Source organism: Hyaena hyaena, unplaced genomic scaffold (genome assembly GCF_003009895.1).
Source record: "Hyaena hyaena isolate Hyena2069 unplaced genomic scaffold, ASM300989v1 scaffold_199, whole genome shotgun sequence".
Taxonomy (NCBI): Eukaryota; Metazoa; Chordata; class Mammalia; order Carnivora; family Hyaenidae; genus Hyaena; species Hyaena hyaena.
Genome location: NW_024080831.1, coordinates 1095858 through 1111814, shown reverse-complemented (window position 1 = coordinate 1111814; position 15957 = coordinate 1095858). Strand labels below are relative to the sequence as shown.

The 15957-nt window shown below is 38.8% G+C and overlaps 1 protein-coding gene across 3 annotated transcripts in view; it reads left to right on the top strand.

Annotated features, from left to right (window-relative positions):
• SENP2 (SUMO specific peptidase 2) overlaps positions 1–15957 on the top strand; it is a 35471-nt gene that overhangs the window by 10335 nt on the left and 9179 nt on the right. For 2 of the 3 annotated variants that reach the window (XM_039241691.1, XM_039241694.1), the window contains exons 5-13: positions 148–238; positions 4085–4253; positions 6013–6116; positions 7671–7765; positions 8194–8245; positions 9265–9331; positions 11237–11413; positions 12633–12764; positions 15326–15529. In XM_039241691.1, the coding sequence (XP_039097622.1) occupies positions 148–238; positions 4085–4253; positions 6013–6116; positions 7671–7765; positions 8194–8245; positions 9265–9331; positions 11237–11413; positions 12633–12764; positions 15326–15529 (1091 nt within the window). The remainder of the gene's footprint in view (positions 1–147; positions 239–4084; positions 4254–6012; positions 6117–7670; positions 7766–8193; positions 8246–9264; positions 9332–11236; positions 11414–12632; positions 12765–15325; positions 15530–15957) is intronic. The other variant, XM_039241693.1, reaches the window with a different exon arrangement.

The following is a 15957-nucleotide window of genomic DNA, read 5'->3' as shown; positions in this document are numbered from 1 at the left end:
ATATAGTAATAGAATTTGAAAGAATAAGATATTTAGTTCTACAATGTAGTCTGCTCACAGATTTTCTAATGCAGACTCTTCACAGGTTTTTGGGTTTGGGTTTGGGTTTTTTTTTTTTTTACTATTACAAATGCATTTTTAAAATAGGTAATAAATCTCCTAATGGAATAAGTGACTATCCAAAGATCAGAGTGACAGTAACCCGAGATCAGCCTCGCAGAGTCCTGCCTTCCTTTGGGTAAGTGTTAAATTCTGCCTTTCTGTAAATGGAAACTTAGCACTTATTAGGTGTTCACTCTTGCTAGGGATTCTTACTTTTATTCTTTTATGTAATCTTGCTAAGAAGCACTCTGAGTTCAGCCATTTGCTAAATATCATACAGCTTTCTAGAGATTTGAACCAGGTGTGTGTTACTTTTTCTATAGCATGTCATATGCTTATAGCATCTGATTTTGAAAACCTTTTAAAAAAGATTTGTTGCTCACTTCTAAAATTTATTATTTTTATTAAGTTTTTTATTTTAATTCTAGTATAGTTAATATACAGTGTTAATGTTAGTTTTAACATTAGAGTTAAAACCATAGAGTGAGTCAACATTTCTACACATTATTCAGTGCCCATCATAAGTGTACTCTGTAATCCCCATCACCTATTTTACCCATCCCCCCCACCTTCCCTGAACTTAATTTTTTCCCTGAACTTTATTTTTGAAGTATAATACACATATAGAAAGTGCAGAAACCATGATGAGTTTTTGTACACTGAACATGTATTAGTTTTATAAAATGTTTTTATTAGTAATTTTCTTCTCCTTTCTGTGTTCTCACTTTGTAGAATTTCTATTGCTTGGATATTAGACCTTATTTTCCTCTGTATTGATCTGATTGATCTAATTTGTATGTATTCTTTTGTTCTGTAAAAAATCTTTTACTGATTTTTTTTTTTTATGTCATAGTTTTGAAGTTGTAAGAGTCCTCCCACTCCCTCCTCCCTATGGCTTTTTCTTGCTCTTCTTGTTCTTATCAAAAGAGGCAACAAAGGGGAGGCACCTGGCTGCTTTAGTGGAACGTGTGACTCTTGATCTTGGGGTTGTGGGTTCTAGCCCCACATTGGTCATAGAGATTACTTTAAAAAAAAAAAGAGGCAAAAAAAGGATATAGTATCTTATCTCTCTGAAGCTGTTAATTTAAAATTTCTTCTCCTCCCTACTTTATTTCCTCTGAATTCTTTTCCTCATTTTGGTTTATTTGGGTCTTATCTTTCATATTTGAGGTTTTTTTTTTATTGAACTATAATTAACATTAATTTCAGGTGTATAACATGATTTAATATTTGCATATGTTGTGAAATGATCACTACAATAAGTTTAATTAATGTCCATCACCATACAGAGTTAAAATTTTTTTCTTGTGATGAGAACTTTTAAGATCTACTCTCTTAGTAACTTTTATTTATTTATTTATTTATTTTTAAAAATTTATTTATTTATTTATTTTTAAATTTTTATTTATTTCTAGGAGAGAGAGAGATAGACAGACAGCGTGAACAGGGGTGGATCAGAGAGAGAGGGAGACACAGACTCTGAAACAGGCTCCAGGCTCTGAGCTGGCAGTCAGCACAGAGCCTGACGCGGGGCTCGAACCCACGAACCGTGAGATCATGACCTAAGCGAAAGTCGGACGCTTAACCGACTAAGCCACCCAGGCGCCCCTCTTAGTAACTTTTAAATATACAACATGATATGATTAATTATAGCCACCATGCTATACATTATATCCTATGTTGTATTTATTTGATGACTGGAAGTGAGTTCAGATTTATTTGTTTGTTTTGATGATTTCACATATAAGTGAGATCTTATTTGTCTTTCTCCATCTGACTTATTTCACTTAACATCATACCCCCAAGGTCCATCTGTGTTTTTGCAAATGGCAAGGTTTCCTTCTTTTTTATGGTTGAATAACATTTCAGTGTGTGTTTTCTTTATCCATCCATGTCTTGGCTGTTATAAGTAATGCTTAGGTGAACATGGGAGTATAGATATCTTTTCATATTAGAGTCTTTGTTCAATTACCTGGTAACCCTTGGCTCTCCATTCATGTTTAGGAATGAGACACTAACTTGGGGCACTTGGGTGGCTCAGTTGGTTAAGCGTCTGACTTTAGCTCAGGTCATGATCTCACAGTTTATGAATTCTAATCCTGCCTCGGGCTCTGTGGTGACAGCTCAGAGCTTGGAGCCTGCTTCGGATTCTGTGTCTCCCTCGCTCTCTGCCCCTCCCCCACTCACACTCTGTCCTATCTCTGTCTGTCTCAAAAATTAACATTGAAAAAAAAAAATGAATAGGATACTAACTTAAAAGCAGGCCCTTTGGAGTTGAATAAATAGCTGATTGTAGGACTAAAAGAGAAAGTACAAATATCATTTTGTTATTTCTCATTTAATTCCATTACAGTCAGAGAATATACTGTAGTATAATTTCACTTCTCTAAAGTTTGTTAACATTTCTTTTATGACATGAATATAGTCTACCTGGATGATGTTCAATGTGCACTTGAAAAGAATATGTATTCTGCTATTGTTAGGTGGAATGTTCTAGAATTGACAAGTTAGGTCAAGTTGACTGATGTTTTACAAGTCTTACCGATTTTCTGTCTACCTTTTTGCCGATTGATGAACAAGGAGTGTTGATATTTTCTACTATAATTATGGATTTGTCTATTTCTCCTATATATGTCAGTTTTTGCTTCATGCATTTTGTCTTTATGTATTTTAAAACTCTATAGAGGCGTCTGGGTGACTCATTCAGTTGATCATCTGACTCCTGATTTTGGCTCAGGTCATGATCTCATGGTTTGTGAGATCGATTCCTGTGTCAGGCTCTGCTCTGACAGTGCACAGCCTGCTTGGGATTCTTTCTCTCCCTCTCTCTCTGCCCTTCCCCCACTTGTACCAGTTGTTCTCATTTTGCCTCATTTGCTTCATCATGCTCTGTCACATATACCTAATGTTTTTTTCTGAAGCATTTGAGAGTAAGTCTAGGTAGGGCTCATGCTCCTTTAATTGTAAGTGCATGAGTGTGTTTATTTCTTAAGAGTGAGGACATTCACTTACATAATCACAGATTAACAAAATCAGAAAATTTAACATTGATACAATACTATTATATAATCTTATTAACAATTCCCCATTATAGAGATTATTTTTTTCTGGTCAAGGATTCCGTGCAGAATCATGTAATACATTTAATTTTTATGTCTTTTTGATCTCTTTTCATCTGGAACAGTTCCTTAGCTTTTCTTTGTCCTTGATGGCATGGATATTTTTAAAGAGTAGAAGGCATTTCTTTTGTAGGGTGTTCCTTAATTTTGTCTGATATTTATTCATGATCTGTTCAAGATTATGCAGTGGTTTTTTGTTTTTGTTTTTTCTTTTCTTTTTTTTTTTTTTTGTAAAAATACTACATCAATTGCTTATCCTTTTTAAAATATCACATCAAGAGGGGTATTACACCAGTTTGACCCATTATTGAATACAGCAGGCAGTGCAGGCTCTGTCACCAGCAACAAGGACTGGGTGAGGGCTTCATGGCTTGCATTTCCTTAGCATTCATTAATTCAGCATTCAGTAGATATTTACTGAGTACCTTTTGGCTTCAGTGCTGTACTAAGATACAGTGGTGAAAGGATGTCATCTCTGTTTTCATGGGACCTAAAGTTCAGGGTGGGATGGAGACAGTAAACAGAGAGTCACACCAATCAGTAATGCCACTGGTGCAGGTGACTAAAGACAGAGCATAGTGCCCGAGGAGGGTGTGTGCAATAACAGAGCTAAATCCAGAGTTGTGGTTGGACATGTGGGCATGAGGAAGGAGGCAGAGGCTTCCGTGTGGCAGGGCGTAATGCTGGGGTGCCCTCTGCTTTAGAGATAGATTTAACTGTTGTGAATGGTAGTTTTCTGGTTTGTCAGGAGCAGACTTAACCTAGGACAGACAGCTTAATCACAGAATAGTTGGGGAACTTACATTCCAGCAATTTAAGCAGTTTGGTGGTAACTCTTTCTTTTCTTTTTTTCTGTCTCACAGTTTTACTTTGAACTCAGAAGTGTATAGTAGAAGACCAGGTGTCCGTCGCCACAGCAAAGGCACTTCAGAAAGTTCCTTAACCTGGAAGCCTCAAGAACAGGTTGTAACAGAGATGATTTCTGAAGAGGGTGGCAAGGGTCTGAGGCGTCCACACTGTACTGTGGAGGAGGTAAGCCCTTTTAGCCTGATCTCTTTTAAAAAATATTTTATGAATTTTTAGGGGAATAAATAGTATGTGTACTGAAGTACAAAATTCAAAAGGTACAAAAAAGATGTACAGTAACTGTAATTTTCCCCTTCTAGTGCGTGGCTCCACCACCGTGTCTGGTGCTAAACAAATAACCACTGATACTTGTGTGTATCCTTCTGGAGGTTTCTATACATATAAAATTTAGTCAATTTTCAGATTTTTTTCACTAGGGGCAGAAAAAAGAATCATGCTAGAAAGAGAGGAGACTATTCCTTTTCCCCGTTTGAATTATTTTAACTTGTTTCTTTTATAAGGTGTAATAATTGTGGCTAAGTAAGAAAAGCAAATAGTGAACACATCTGCTTTTTCTTCCCTTTTCAGGGCACTTAGCATGATGTCTTCATCAGCAGTCTTCTTTTTACTTCCCTCTTAAAATCTTTGCTTATTCTAGGAAAATTTAGAATTATTCCTGCATCTGGCATTTCTCAGGACCATCACCATGTACCAGGTAGTGCAATTTGCCGGATGGTTTTCTGAGCCACTTAGTTCATTTCATCAAAGAATTATTTAGTTGAGGTCCAGGTGTTGTGCTAGTTGTCAGCAATTCAATTCAAATTCAATTCAATTCATTTCAAAAATTGAATAAAATGTAGCCCCCATCCTCTCAGAGCTTGTGCCTAACTAGGTGAATCAACAGAGGCAAGCAGAGGGAGGAAACAACTGAGGTAGGCTTCAGTACCTCTTAGGTGAGAAATCAGAGATGAGACTGAGCAAATATATGAGGTTCACACAGGATATATTCTAGAAATATTAGAATGTAGTATTAGCAAGGACATATTCATTGGTTAAGTGTAATAGAAGGCTAAAGAGAGGAGCCTGAGTGTCAGATTTCAGTCTTGGTCACAGACTAGGGTACCCTGTGTGTGTAGGGGGAAGATGATGACTTCATCTTTCGACCTTGTTTAAAGTGCCTGTGAACCCGCAAGAAGACCTGAGCGTAGGCTCTTGGATGTAGGTGATGGGAGTTATAAGAAGAAGGCAGGGTTAAGACACATTCCTGTGTCTTCTGTGTATTGGTGTTCAATAAATCAAGGGAGAGATGACTCAGGGAGAGAATGTAGCGTGAGAAGAGGTGATGGGCAGACCACCAGCATTTGAGGGCAGGCAGAAGAAGAAATAATTGGCAGTGGAGACTAAGAAGATAGAAGAAATCTGGAGTGCGTAGTCTAGGAAGGCAAGGTGAGGTCAGCAGGGTGAGATGTCTGAGAGAGAGGTCGAATACCATGAGGGTCGAAGAAGTGTCTGCTGGGTCTGGCCATGGAAGTCATTGGTGACTTTAGTGAGACCAGATTCACTTGGAAGCTGAATGTTCTGAATATGCAGGTGGATGAGTTCTGTTGAGTTTTTGGTGGTTGACAAAAACTGCTGTCAAAAACCTAGATGCCATCCAAGACGAGCAGATAACATAAATGAGTGCAGTGGGCTAGGGTGAATGGCCCATCCAAGGAGAGTAGTCCTACATGGCTCCAGATTGTGGACTCCATTTTCTTTTTTTGAAAGAGGTCAGATTTTTGGATTTTTCTTTTCAAATGTATAAAGTTGGTAATTCAAAGAAATTTAAAATGTGCTGGCAAATAAAACACCTTTGTGGACTGCAGTTGACCTCTTAGTTTCTGTTTATGATTTAATGATAGGTTTCATGTTTCAATACTTAACTAATATGCTTTCTTTTACTTAGGGTGTTCAGAAAGAGGAAAGAGAGAAATACCGACGGTTATTGGAGCGACTTAAAGAAGGTGGTCATGGACACTCTGTTCCTTCTGTAACTTCAAATTATCACAGGTAAAAATGACGTCACCTTATCACAGGTAAAAATGAGCTAACAAAATCAGTGCTTTGCTAGACCTCTTTTTCCTTATTTTTGGAGAGGGGATTGGTGAGAAGGGCTTTGTTGAAAAAAGAGGTTAGCTTTGAGAGAACTAGCCTTGTTATTTGCCTGAACGTTGTATCTAGTAATGAGACATACAGAGGGCAGTGGTTTTACAAAATGGAATTTTCTGTCAGCTTTAGAATCTTTTGTTCACATGAACTCTTGAAACGCTGATATAGAAAAGTAGAAATACAGGTTGAAGTCAGGTTCTTATGGAGCAGAGAGTTTTTTCAACCTCTCCAGCACACACTTTTCCCATACTCTCTTGTCTTTCTCTCCCCCTCCTTCCCCTTTTTGGCCCAGTTCTCCCAGCTTCTCTGGACACACACACAGTCCCGGTGGCATGTTAGTGAATGCATTTTTGCACAATTGGAAGTCCTTCACTTCAGACACAAGATTAAAATCATCCCAGGTCATAGAAAGTTTGCCTTATAAGACTTCTTATTTGGTAATTAAATTTACTCTAATGCTTTGGGCACATAGATGGCAATGGCAGAAAGAGCTGATGTCTGGCCTGATGTTAGCTTGTAAAAAAGGGACAAAAAATATACAAGCTCAGGATTGAGGCACATGTGATAATTCTAACAAGTGTGTGAGAATACACAGCGGGGGTGGGGAGGATCCTGGAAATTACGTAACGGCAAGTTGAAGGTAAAAAAGTCACAAGAATGTCTAGCTTGTTGAATGTACAAATAGCAAAAGATTATTTATCTAGGAATTTTAACTTTTGATGTGAGCTTTTTTTTTATTTTCTTAGGCAGAACGTTAATATTTTTTCTGTTTCGATCAGCCACTGTTGGAAGCAGCGGTATGCTTCCTGAGCTTCTGCTTTTGTGGTGTCAGCAAAATCCTCAAACTATTGTACTGTTCACAGTGCTGCTTTTATTGTATTGTTTTAGGGTCCATTTCATTATATCATTTGAAAGTTTTCATCTTTTAACCCGAGTTTTTATTACACTGAGATTTTTTTTTTTTTAATATTTTTATTTATTTCTAGGAGAGAGAGAGAGAGAGACAGACAGACAGACAGCGTGAGCAGGGGGGGGTCAGAGAGAAAGGGAGTCACAGACTGAAACAGGCTCCAGGCTCTGAGCTGGCAGTCAGCACAGAGCCCGACGCGGGGCTCGAACCCACGAACCGCGAGATCATGACCTAAGCGAAAGTCGGACGCTTAACCGACTAAGCCACCCAGGCGCCCCAACACACTGAGATTTTTTAGTCAGGGTGGTGCTGGGGATTGAGAACATCCAATTTTACAGAGAAACTGGAGGTTAGGTAACTTGGCTGAGATATTAGAAACAGGATTACACTCTTTGTATCCGAGTCCCAGATGTTACTATGTTGCATCCTCTCATAATTTTGATGTTTCAGGGTAATCAATAACTCCTGTTTTGAGAAGCTTGTCAGTCAGAAGTAGTGAATATTTCCTTTTGTATCTGACCTTCTTCACTTTTTGTGTTTCTAAGCTCTCAAAGAAGTCACATGGACACATTAAAGACCAAAGGCTGGGGGGAAGAGCAAAGTCACGGAGTTAAAACAACACAGTTTGTTCCAAAACAATGTGAGTTCCCAGATTTGGCTCTAACTCCATGTATTGATGGTAGTTCATGTGCATACGAAATTGAGAAATGATGTGCTAGTGAAAGATGGCGTACCAAACTCTTAAAACATTGTCTGACCCCAGGGCATTGACCTGGGCTTATCCTGTACAAGTACTTTAGTAAAAAAGCTATTTCAAGATGAAGTAGATTTATAAAATACCTCTTGATTGTTATTCCTAGCTTATACATAGCAATTATTTTGTGAGCCTAGAGTTAGTTTCTTAATATTTATTTTGTCAATATTTTAATTTCTCCACTACCTGTTCACTAATGGTACTAAATGATAAGTGAATGTTTTGATAACTTTGGAAACTGCATAAGTTGAAATTTTAGCTGTATGATTGGTCAATAAAGGAAACATTCAATCTTTTGTTTGTCATCTTCACAGATAGAGTTGTTGAAACAAGGGGACCTCTATGCTCAGTGAGAAGTGAGAAGAGGTACATGGTTCAGTTCATTCTAAGTTTTGTTTTGATAGATTATTTTCTTTATAAGCTATTTTTATGAATAACTATGCCTAAAGACTTATGAACTCTCTTCAGCTCTGGTAGCTGGTCAGCATATACGGGTACATGGGTAGCTGTTGTGACTAATGCCCACCCTAGTTTGGAGGGTGCCCTCCTCTCCTGGGCTTTAGGGATTGGGAGATGCAGGTACCACTTGGATAGGGGTGTGATTGTGGTGGGCGTCTTTAGGCATTAGCACCTCTAGTAGAACAAGAGTGAAAGAAGTTCTGTGTACCCTTAGTATTTTGGATGATAATTCCTTGATAGCAGAGTTTGGGGTAGACTATGGGCCACTGTCCAAATCTGGTCCATCTGCCTAATTTTTTAAAGTAAAGTTTTATGGGAACACATTCATGCTAATTTACATGTTGTCTGGCTGCTTTTAAGCTATGATAGAAGTTGAGAAAATGTGACAAAAATTGTAAGACTTGGGGTACCTGGCTGGCTCAGTTGGTAGAGCATGTGACTCTGGATCTTGGAGTCCTCAGAGTCGTGAGTTTGAGCCCCATGGTGGACATAGAGATGACTTAAAAAAAACCCACAAGACTTGCAAAGCCTAAAATATTTACTTTCTGATCCTTTTTCAGAAAAACTTTGCTGACTCTTGGTTTAGAGGACTATATAAACTCAAGGCAGCTTTTATTTACAAATTATTAAGTCTTATTTCTAGAACTAGTGTCACGTGTATAGGTTAAAATTACCCAGTCTAGGGGCACTTGGGTGGCTCAGTTGGTTAAGTATCTGACTCTTGATTTCGGCTCAGGTCATGATCTCATGGTTTGTGGGTTTGAGCCTGGTGTTGGGCTCTGTGCTGACAGCATGGAGCTTGCTTGAGATTCTCTCCCTCTGCCCCTTCCCTACTTACATCCTCTCTCTCTCTCTCTCTCTCTAAAAAAAAGTAAATATTAAAAAAAAAAATACCCAGTCTATACTCTTCTAATTTTTTTCCTCAGGTGTTGTTCAAAGGGGAAAATTTCTGATACAGAGAGGACGATTGGACTCAGACTTGAAAATGAAGGTGTAAGTGGCAACCCTCATTAAATTTTACATCATTTTACTCTTTCACCTGACTTATGTTAAAGTTTTGGTGCTTATGACAAATAAGAAAGATGAAAACTATTACTTTGATTTCTGAATTTTGTTGTTTTCTTTGAAAAAGCAGCTGGCACTGAAGATATACAACTTCTGGCTTTCTTCTGAATTCCTGGGGTTTTACCTCTGGGTGGTAGCTACCTTGTTTTGTGAGAGAGACCAGCTTGCCTCCATCCCAACCCTTATCTGTGTCGCCTGGCTTCTCGGAGAATTTTTAAAAACCATATGTCTCTAGGTTCCGGATTTTCTTTTCAGAGTCAAGATCTCAGATTTACTTGAAAATATTAACAATCTTATGCTTAATTGGATTTAACATTTTTCTATGTAAGTATTGGAACAAAAAGTGTTCCAGCTGTGTCCATAGCAACACCACCATCTTAAACAATAGTATAGAGTGTTTTGCTCGACATTCTGTATCCAAAAGAAATACATTACTAAATTAAATGCAAACTTGAAGTTTTAGGTTATTTCGTATTTTAGATACATAGATATGCCAGAGTTTAGAACACTGCTTTATGTGAAGTATCAGTTTGATCAAGTTTTTCTTCTCCCATTAGACCTTTTTGTAAGAATTAGTCTGAAGGCTAAATCATTCTTAAGCTCTAGGTCTCAGAACATCCCCATTCCCAGTAATTTGGAGCGAAGCCTTTTGTATTGAGTTAGCATTTATCGCCTGTGGAACACAAGCTGAAAGGAGAAGGAACTCAGCCTGAGAGAAGAAAGAGAGGGAGCATATTTGGAACCTGCCTAAAAACTACCTCCTGCTGGGGCGCCTGGGTGGCTCAGTCGGTTAAATGTCCGACTTCGGCTCAGGTCATGATCTTGTGGTCCGTGAGTTTGAGGCCCTCATCGGGCTCCATGTGGACAGCTCCGACCCTGGAGCCTGTTTTGGATTCTCTGTTTCCATCTCTTTCTGCCCCTCCCCGGCTTATACTCTGTCTCTCAAAAATAAATAAACATTAAAAAAAACCAGAACAACAACCAAAAAAACCAAGTACCTCCTGCTTCTATCCGATGTGAAGTAGAGAACCTGAAGGCTCTGCTGCCTGCAACCACGGGAGGGGTCCGCGGCCGTGGGAGGGGCCCATGACCGTGGGGAGGGGCCAGCAGCTGCTAGTGTCCTGGTAACAGTATACCTGGCAGTTAGCTGGAGGGAGGCATGCTCAGGCCAGTGAGGTCCTGGTCCGAAGATCTGTTTATGACCCAATTCCTTAATTTTAAAAGTTCTACTAGATGACTTAAATTCAGTATTAAACTTTACATAGGGTCACAATATGGAAAGATACTGTCAGAGTGTCTGGAATGTTGGCAGAGTTCTATCTGTCGAGCCAAGTGGTGCTTCCATAGGCGTTAATTTTACAAAAAGTAAGTGGTACATAAATGTACATTTTTCTATAGTGAGTAAGCACTTTTTTAAAAAGATGAAATAGAACAAGTTTACTTATTATAAGGATTGTAATGTTTTTGTCTGAGTGATGGGATTATGGGTCATATTTTTTGCTTTTTTTAAACATTTCAAAAATGCTTATAACCGTCTTATTTTTCCACTGGCCTAAGAGAACTAAAAATACTTTCCTTGCTGTCTCCAGGGAAAGTGAGGAGTGTTCTGTTTCATGCTTTGTAATTGAGGTGTCCTGTGAACCTTAGGCCTTGAATATTTTTTTGTTGCATCTTGCAGAGACAGATAGGCAACATCTCCTTTACTTATGTGAGAGATTTGCTACTTCTTTCTTCTTTCAGGATAATGGCACTGGTTTATGTTTCATGTGTTATATATGTTTATATGTGTAAATATCAAACATGTCAATAGAATATAGAAACTTTTTTGATCAGAGGAGGGGACACCAGATGGAACCTGACCTATCCGAAGAGGTGTCAGCCCGACTCCGCCTGGGCAGTGGGAGCAATGGCTTACTCAGGAGGAAAATGTCCATACTTGAGACAAAAGAAAAACATTGCTCAGGCAAAGAGAGGGATAAAAGGATGGATGATCTTCTTGAACTTACAGAGGTATTATTTCTTGTATTGATCAGAATAAGAGGCGTGTTTTTAAATAGCCTCAGTTATTCAAGATTTGAACAAATGTTTTGAGGCGTTTCTCCAGGGTAGGGATGAGTGTATGAAACAAATCAGGCCTAAGGGCTGTACAGTCACTGGCTACATTGATCTTTAGTAATCTGTGAAGGTGGGGCCTAACGGATCAGATTAATGTTCAGCAAATGTGAGTAGACATATTTGCCACATATCTCAGAATATAATGGGTTCTTTGTAGACTTTTTTCCTAACCTGCAAATATTTTGGGTTAATAGGATGGGTTTAGCATTAGAAATAAGTTCATTGTATTTTTTAAAAGCGATTATTGAAACACCAAGGAAATGAAAATAGTTATAAATTCTCATTTTAAAGGTGAGCCCACATTGTGGCTTGTTTTCCAATGTTGTGTTGGTGGGTGGTGGTGAGTCCTAAGCAGTGAGTACCTGTTGAGCACTTACATGCAAGTGGAGAGATCAATAAAATAGACCAACTGTGTGCAGTGGGAGAAGCAGAGTTTAAAGTACTTGAATGAAAATAATTTCTGTTGGGTTTATAGATTCAGTCTCAGTAGCTTGAATGTGCATTTATGTGCATAATTCTTCAGAATAAAGAAGTCACCTATGCAATGAGGACTCAGTTGCTGCACCACTGCCTTGTTTTCCAGTTTCTCTCTGTTTGCTTATTCCCTTCATTTCCAAACTGTATAGTATCATCTCTTATGGATCCTAGTTTTATTACTTTGATATTTTTAAATAAAAGTAAATAAATAAGGAAAGTGAAAATATTTTAAGAGTATTGTGAGAGGAGCAAAGATTAGAAAATTGGACACCCCTGGGTTCCAAGCTGGGCTCTTCTTAATAACCGACTGTGAACGTGTAACCTAAATTCTCTGAGCTTTACCTCTTCTGTAAAGTGGTGATAATACTTTCCCCACAAGCAGGGACTAATGATGTGCTTTAAGCATCTGGTACCATGTTTGGCTCATAGTGCTCAGTAAATGGCAGTGGGATATAATGGAAACTATAAATATTATTACCAAATTATTGTTTCCAGAAGCTTGTAATTGAACATTTTTTTATAACCATTAGTAAGACTACCTTGTATTACAGAGATGAAAAAAAAGTTTTAGTCTCAGACTTTTGAAATCTCACTGTTGGTTCTATTTAAAATACAACCTCTGGACTTTCTAATTCAGGACATGGAAAAGGAGATCAGTAATGCCCTAGGTCATGGCCCACAAGATGAGATCCTAAGTAGCGCTTTCAAGTTGCGAATCACTCGAGGAGATATACAGACCTTGAAGAACTATCACTGGCTCAATGATGAAGTAAGTTGTCTCGTCCCCACCCATGCAACCCATTCTATTATTATGCCGAACCATTACTGTCCACAACCAAAGTAATTTCTACCCAAGTATAATAAAGCAGCTTTTAGTTTCATTTAAAACAGAAACATTTCATGGGGCACCAGGGTGGCTTAGTTGGTTGAGTGTCGACTTCAATTCCAGTCATGATCTCACAGTTTGTGGGTTCAGTCACCACCTTGGCTCTGTGCTGACAGTTCGTAGCCTGGAGCCTGCTTCAGATTCTGTGTCTCCCTCTCTCTCTGCCCCTTTCCCCTGCTTGTGTGCTGTCTCTTTCTCTCTCAAAAATAAATAAACATTAAAACAAAACAAAACAGGGGTGCCTGCTTATGATCTCACAGTTCATGAGTTCAAGCCCCACATCAGTCTCTATGCTGATAACGCAGAGCCTGCTTGGAATCCTCTCTCGCTCTCTCTCGCTCTCTCTCACTCTCTCTCTCTCTCTCTCTCTCTCCCTCCCCTCCTCAAAATAAATAAATAAATTTAAAAAAGCCCACAGAAACCTTTCAAACCTTAAAATGACAGTCAATTCTGAGTGTTTGCTGCCTTTTATTAGCAATGTTTCCCTCTTCTGCATTGGTGCTTTGTTTAATCCACCACTCATTTACTAGTAGTCTTCAGTACATTTTTTAAAACTGATTTATTTGTTTTTAAGTAAGCTGTATGCCCAATGTGGTGCTGGAAGTCACAACCCCGAGATCAAGAGTCACACTCTTTATGGGTTAATATCCAAAATCTATAAGGAACTCAACAAACTCCACACCCGAAAAACAAACAACCCAGTAAAGAAATGGGCAGAAGATATGAACAGAGACTTCTCCAAAGAGAACATCCAGATGGCCAACAGACACATGAAACGATGCTCAGCGTCCCTTCTCATCAGGGAAATACAAATCAAAACCACACTGAGATACCACCTCACGCCAGTCAGAGTGGCTTAAATGAGCAATTCAGAGAACTCTAGATGCTGTCGAGGATGTGGAGAAATGGGCACCCTCCTACACTGTTGGTGGGAATGTCAACTGGTGCAGCCCCTCTGGAAAACAGTGTGGAGGTTCCTCAGGAAACTAACAATAGCACTCCCCTATGACCCAGCAATAGCACTGCTAGGAATTTACCCAAGGGATACAGAAACGCTGATGCATAGGAGCACATGTACCCCAATGTTCACAGCAGCACTCTCAACAATAGCTAAAACATGGAAAGAGCCTAAGGGTCCATCAACGGACGAATGGATCAAGAAGATGTGGTTTATCTATATGATTGACTACTACATGGCAATGAGAAAGAATGAAACCTGGCCATGTGTAGCAACATGGATAGACCTTGAGGGTGTTATGCTTAGCGAAATAAGTCAGGCAGAGAAGGACAAATATATGTTTGCACGTATAGGAGGATTAGGAGGAACTTAACAGAGGACCATGGGGGAGAAGAAGGGGAAAATGGTGGGGGAAAGGGAGAGAGGCAAACCATGAGAGACTCTTGAATGCTGAGAACAAACTGAGGACTGATGGGTGTGGCGGGGAGGGGGGAGATGGGCATGGACGGGGGCACTTGTGGGGATGAGCACTGGGTGTTATATGGAAACCAACTTGACAACTATTTGTAAAAAAAAAAAAAAGAGTCACACTCTTTACTAACTGAGCCAGCCAGGTGCCCATTCAGTGACATTTTGATAAACCATGGGTGTAGCTGATGAGTTGAAGGAAGCAGCAAGTGATACTTCATTTTAGATGAATTCTTCTAAGAGCCATTTTATTTTTTCAATAATAAAGAGATTGATCACTGTACACAAATAGATATGTAAAATGTCTTTTTTCTTTGTGTGATGACTGCAAAAATGTGCCTTATTGTCGTCTTGTATCCTTACATATTTAGCTAAAATTAGCTCTTCTTGCACATTTTCTAGCTGTCCTTTCCCTGACTCTCCAAAGTTCCTGTGTTTTCCCCCTTTGCCTTCCTTCTTTCTTCCCCGATGACTAATGACCTATAAACACATTCTTGTAAAACTAGAAGTTTTGTTATACATTATAAATGTTGTATATTTACTATAGAATATTTGGAAAATCAGGAAAAGTAAAAGAAGAATATCATTCCAAAGTGCCACTACTCAAAATAAAATATTAATGTTTGGGTATATTTTCTTCCTGTTATATTTTTACATACAGTAAAATCTATAAATAGTAAAATTCAATTCTGTTTCATATTTCTGCATAGTTTATTGTGTGTGGTATAGTTACAGACACCTTTTCATTATTGCCGACTTCCTCCTTGAGTTCCTTCCCTTGGCTCTCTTACATGCTTCGAAAGTACAGTTTTTACTCCTTCTTAATTCCTCCCCTTTTGCACTGATTATCATCTTTTATTTTCTCTTTTCTGCTGTAAACAGCCCTTTCATCCCCATCTCTAGTACCTTCCTTTCTTGGAGTTTCTTACCTTCTAATTTATCCTAATTCAGTTAGGTAGAAGTTTTGTTTAGGTAATGTACTTGCTGTGTCTTGATGTTTACTCCCTTGTCATTACAGGTCATTAATTTTTACATGAATCTTCTGGTGGAAAGAAACAAAAAACAAGGGTATCCAGCACTTCATGCATTCAGTACTTTTTTCTATCCCAAATTAAAGTCAGGTGGTTACCAAGCAGTGAAAAGATGGACCAAAGGGGTCAATCTCTTTGAACAGGAACTTATTCTGGTGCCTATTCATCGGAAGGTACATTGGAGCCTGGTGGTAAGTTGAGAGGGCTGTTTTCTCTTTCCCCTTTTTTTCTTTTCTTATAAATGTTTAAATATTGGGGTGCCTGGGTAGCTTAGTCGCTTAAGTGTCCCACTCTTGATTTGGACTCAGGTCATGATCTCATGGTTCATGAGATAGAGCACCACGTCAGGCTCTCTGCTGATAGTGTAGAGCCTGCTTGGGATTCTCTCTCTCCTGTCTCTCCCCTCCCCACCCCCAACTATTTCTCTCGAAATAAACTTTAAAACAAAAAATAAATAAATAATAAATGCTTACTTATTTATGTTTGAGAGAGAAAATCCCAAGATTCTCTAACGTGGGGCTTGAACCCACAAACCGTGAGATTTTGACCTGAGCTAAAACCGAGCGTCAGACTCTTAACTGATTGAGCCACCCAGGCACCTCTATAACAGCTATTTTCT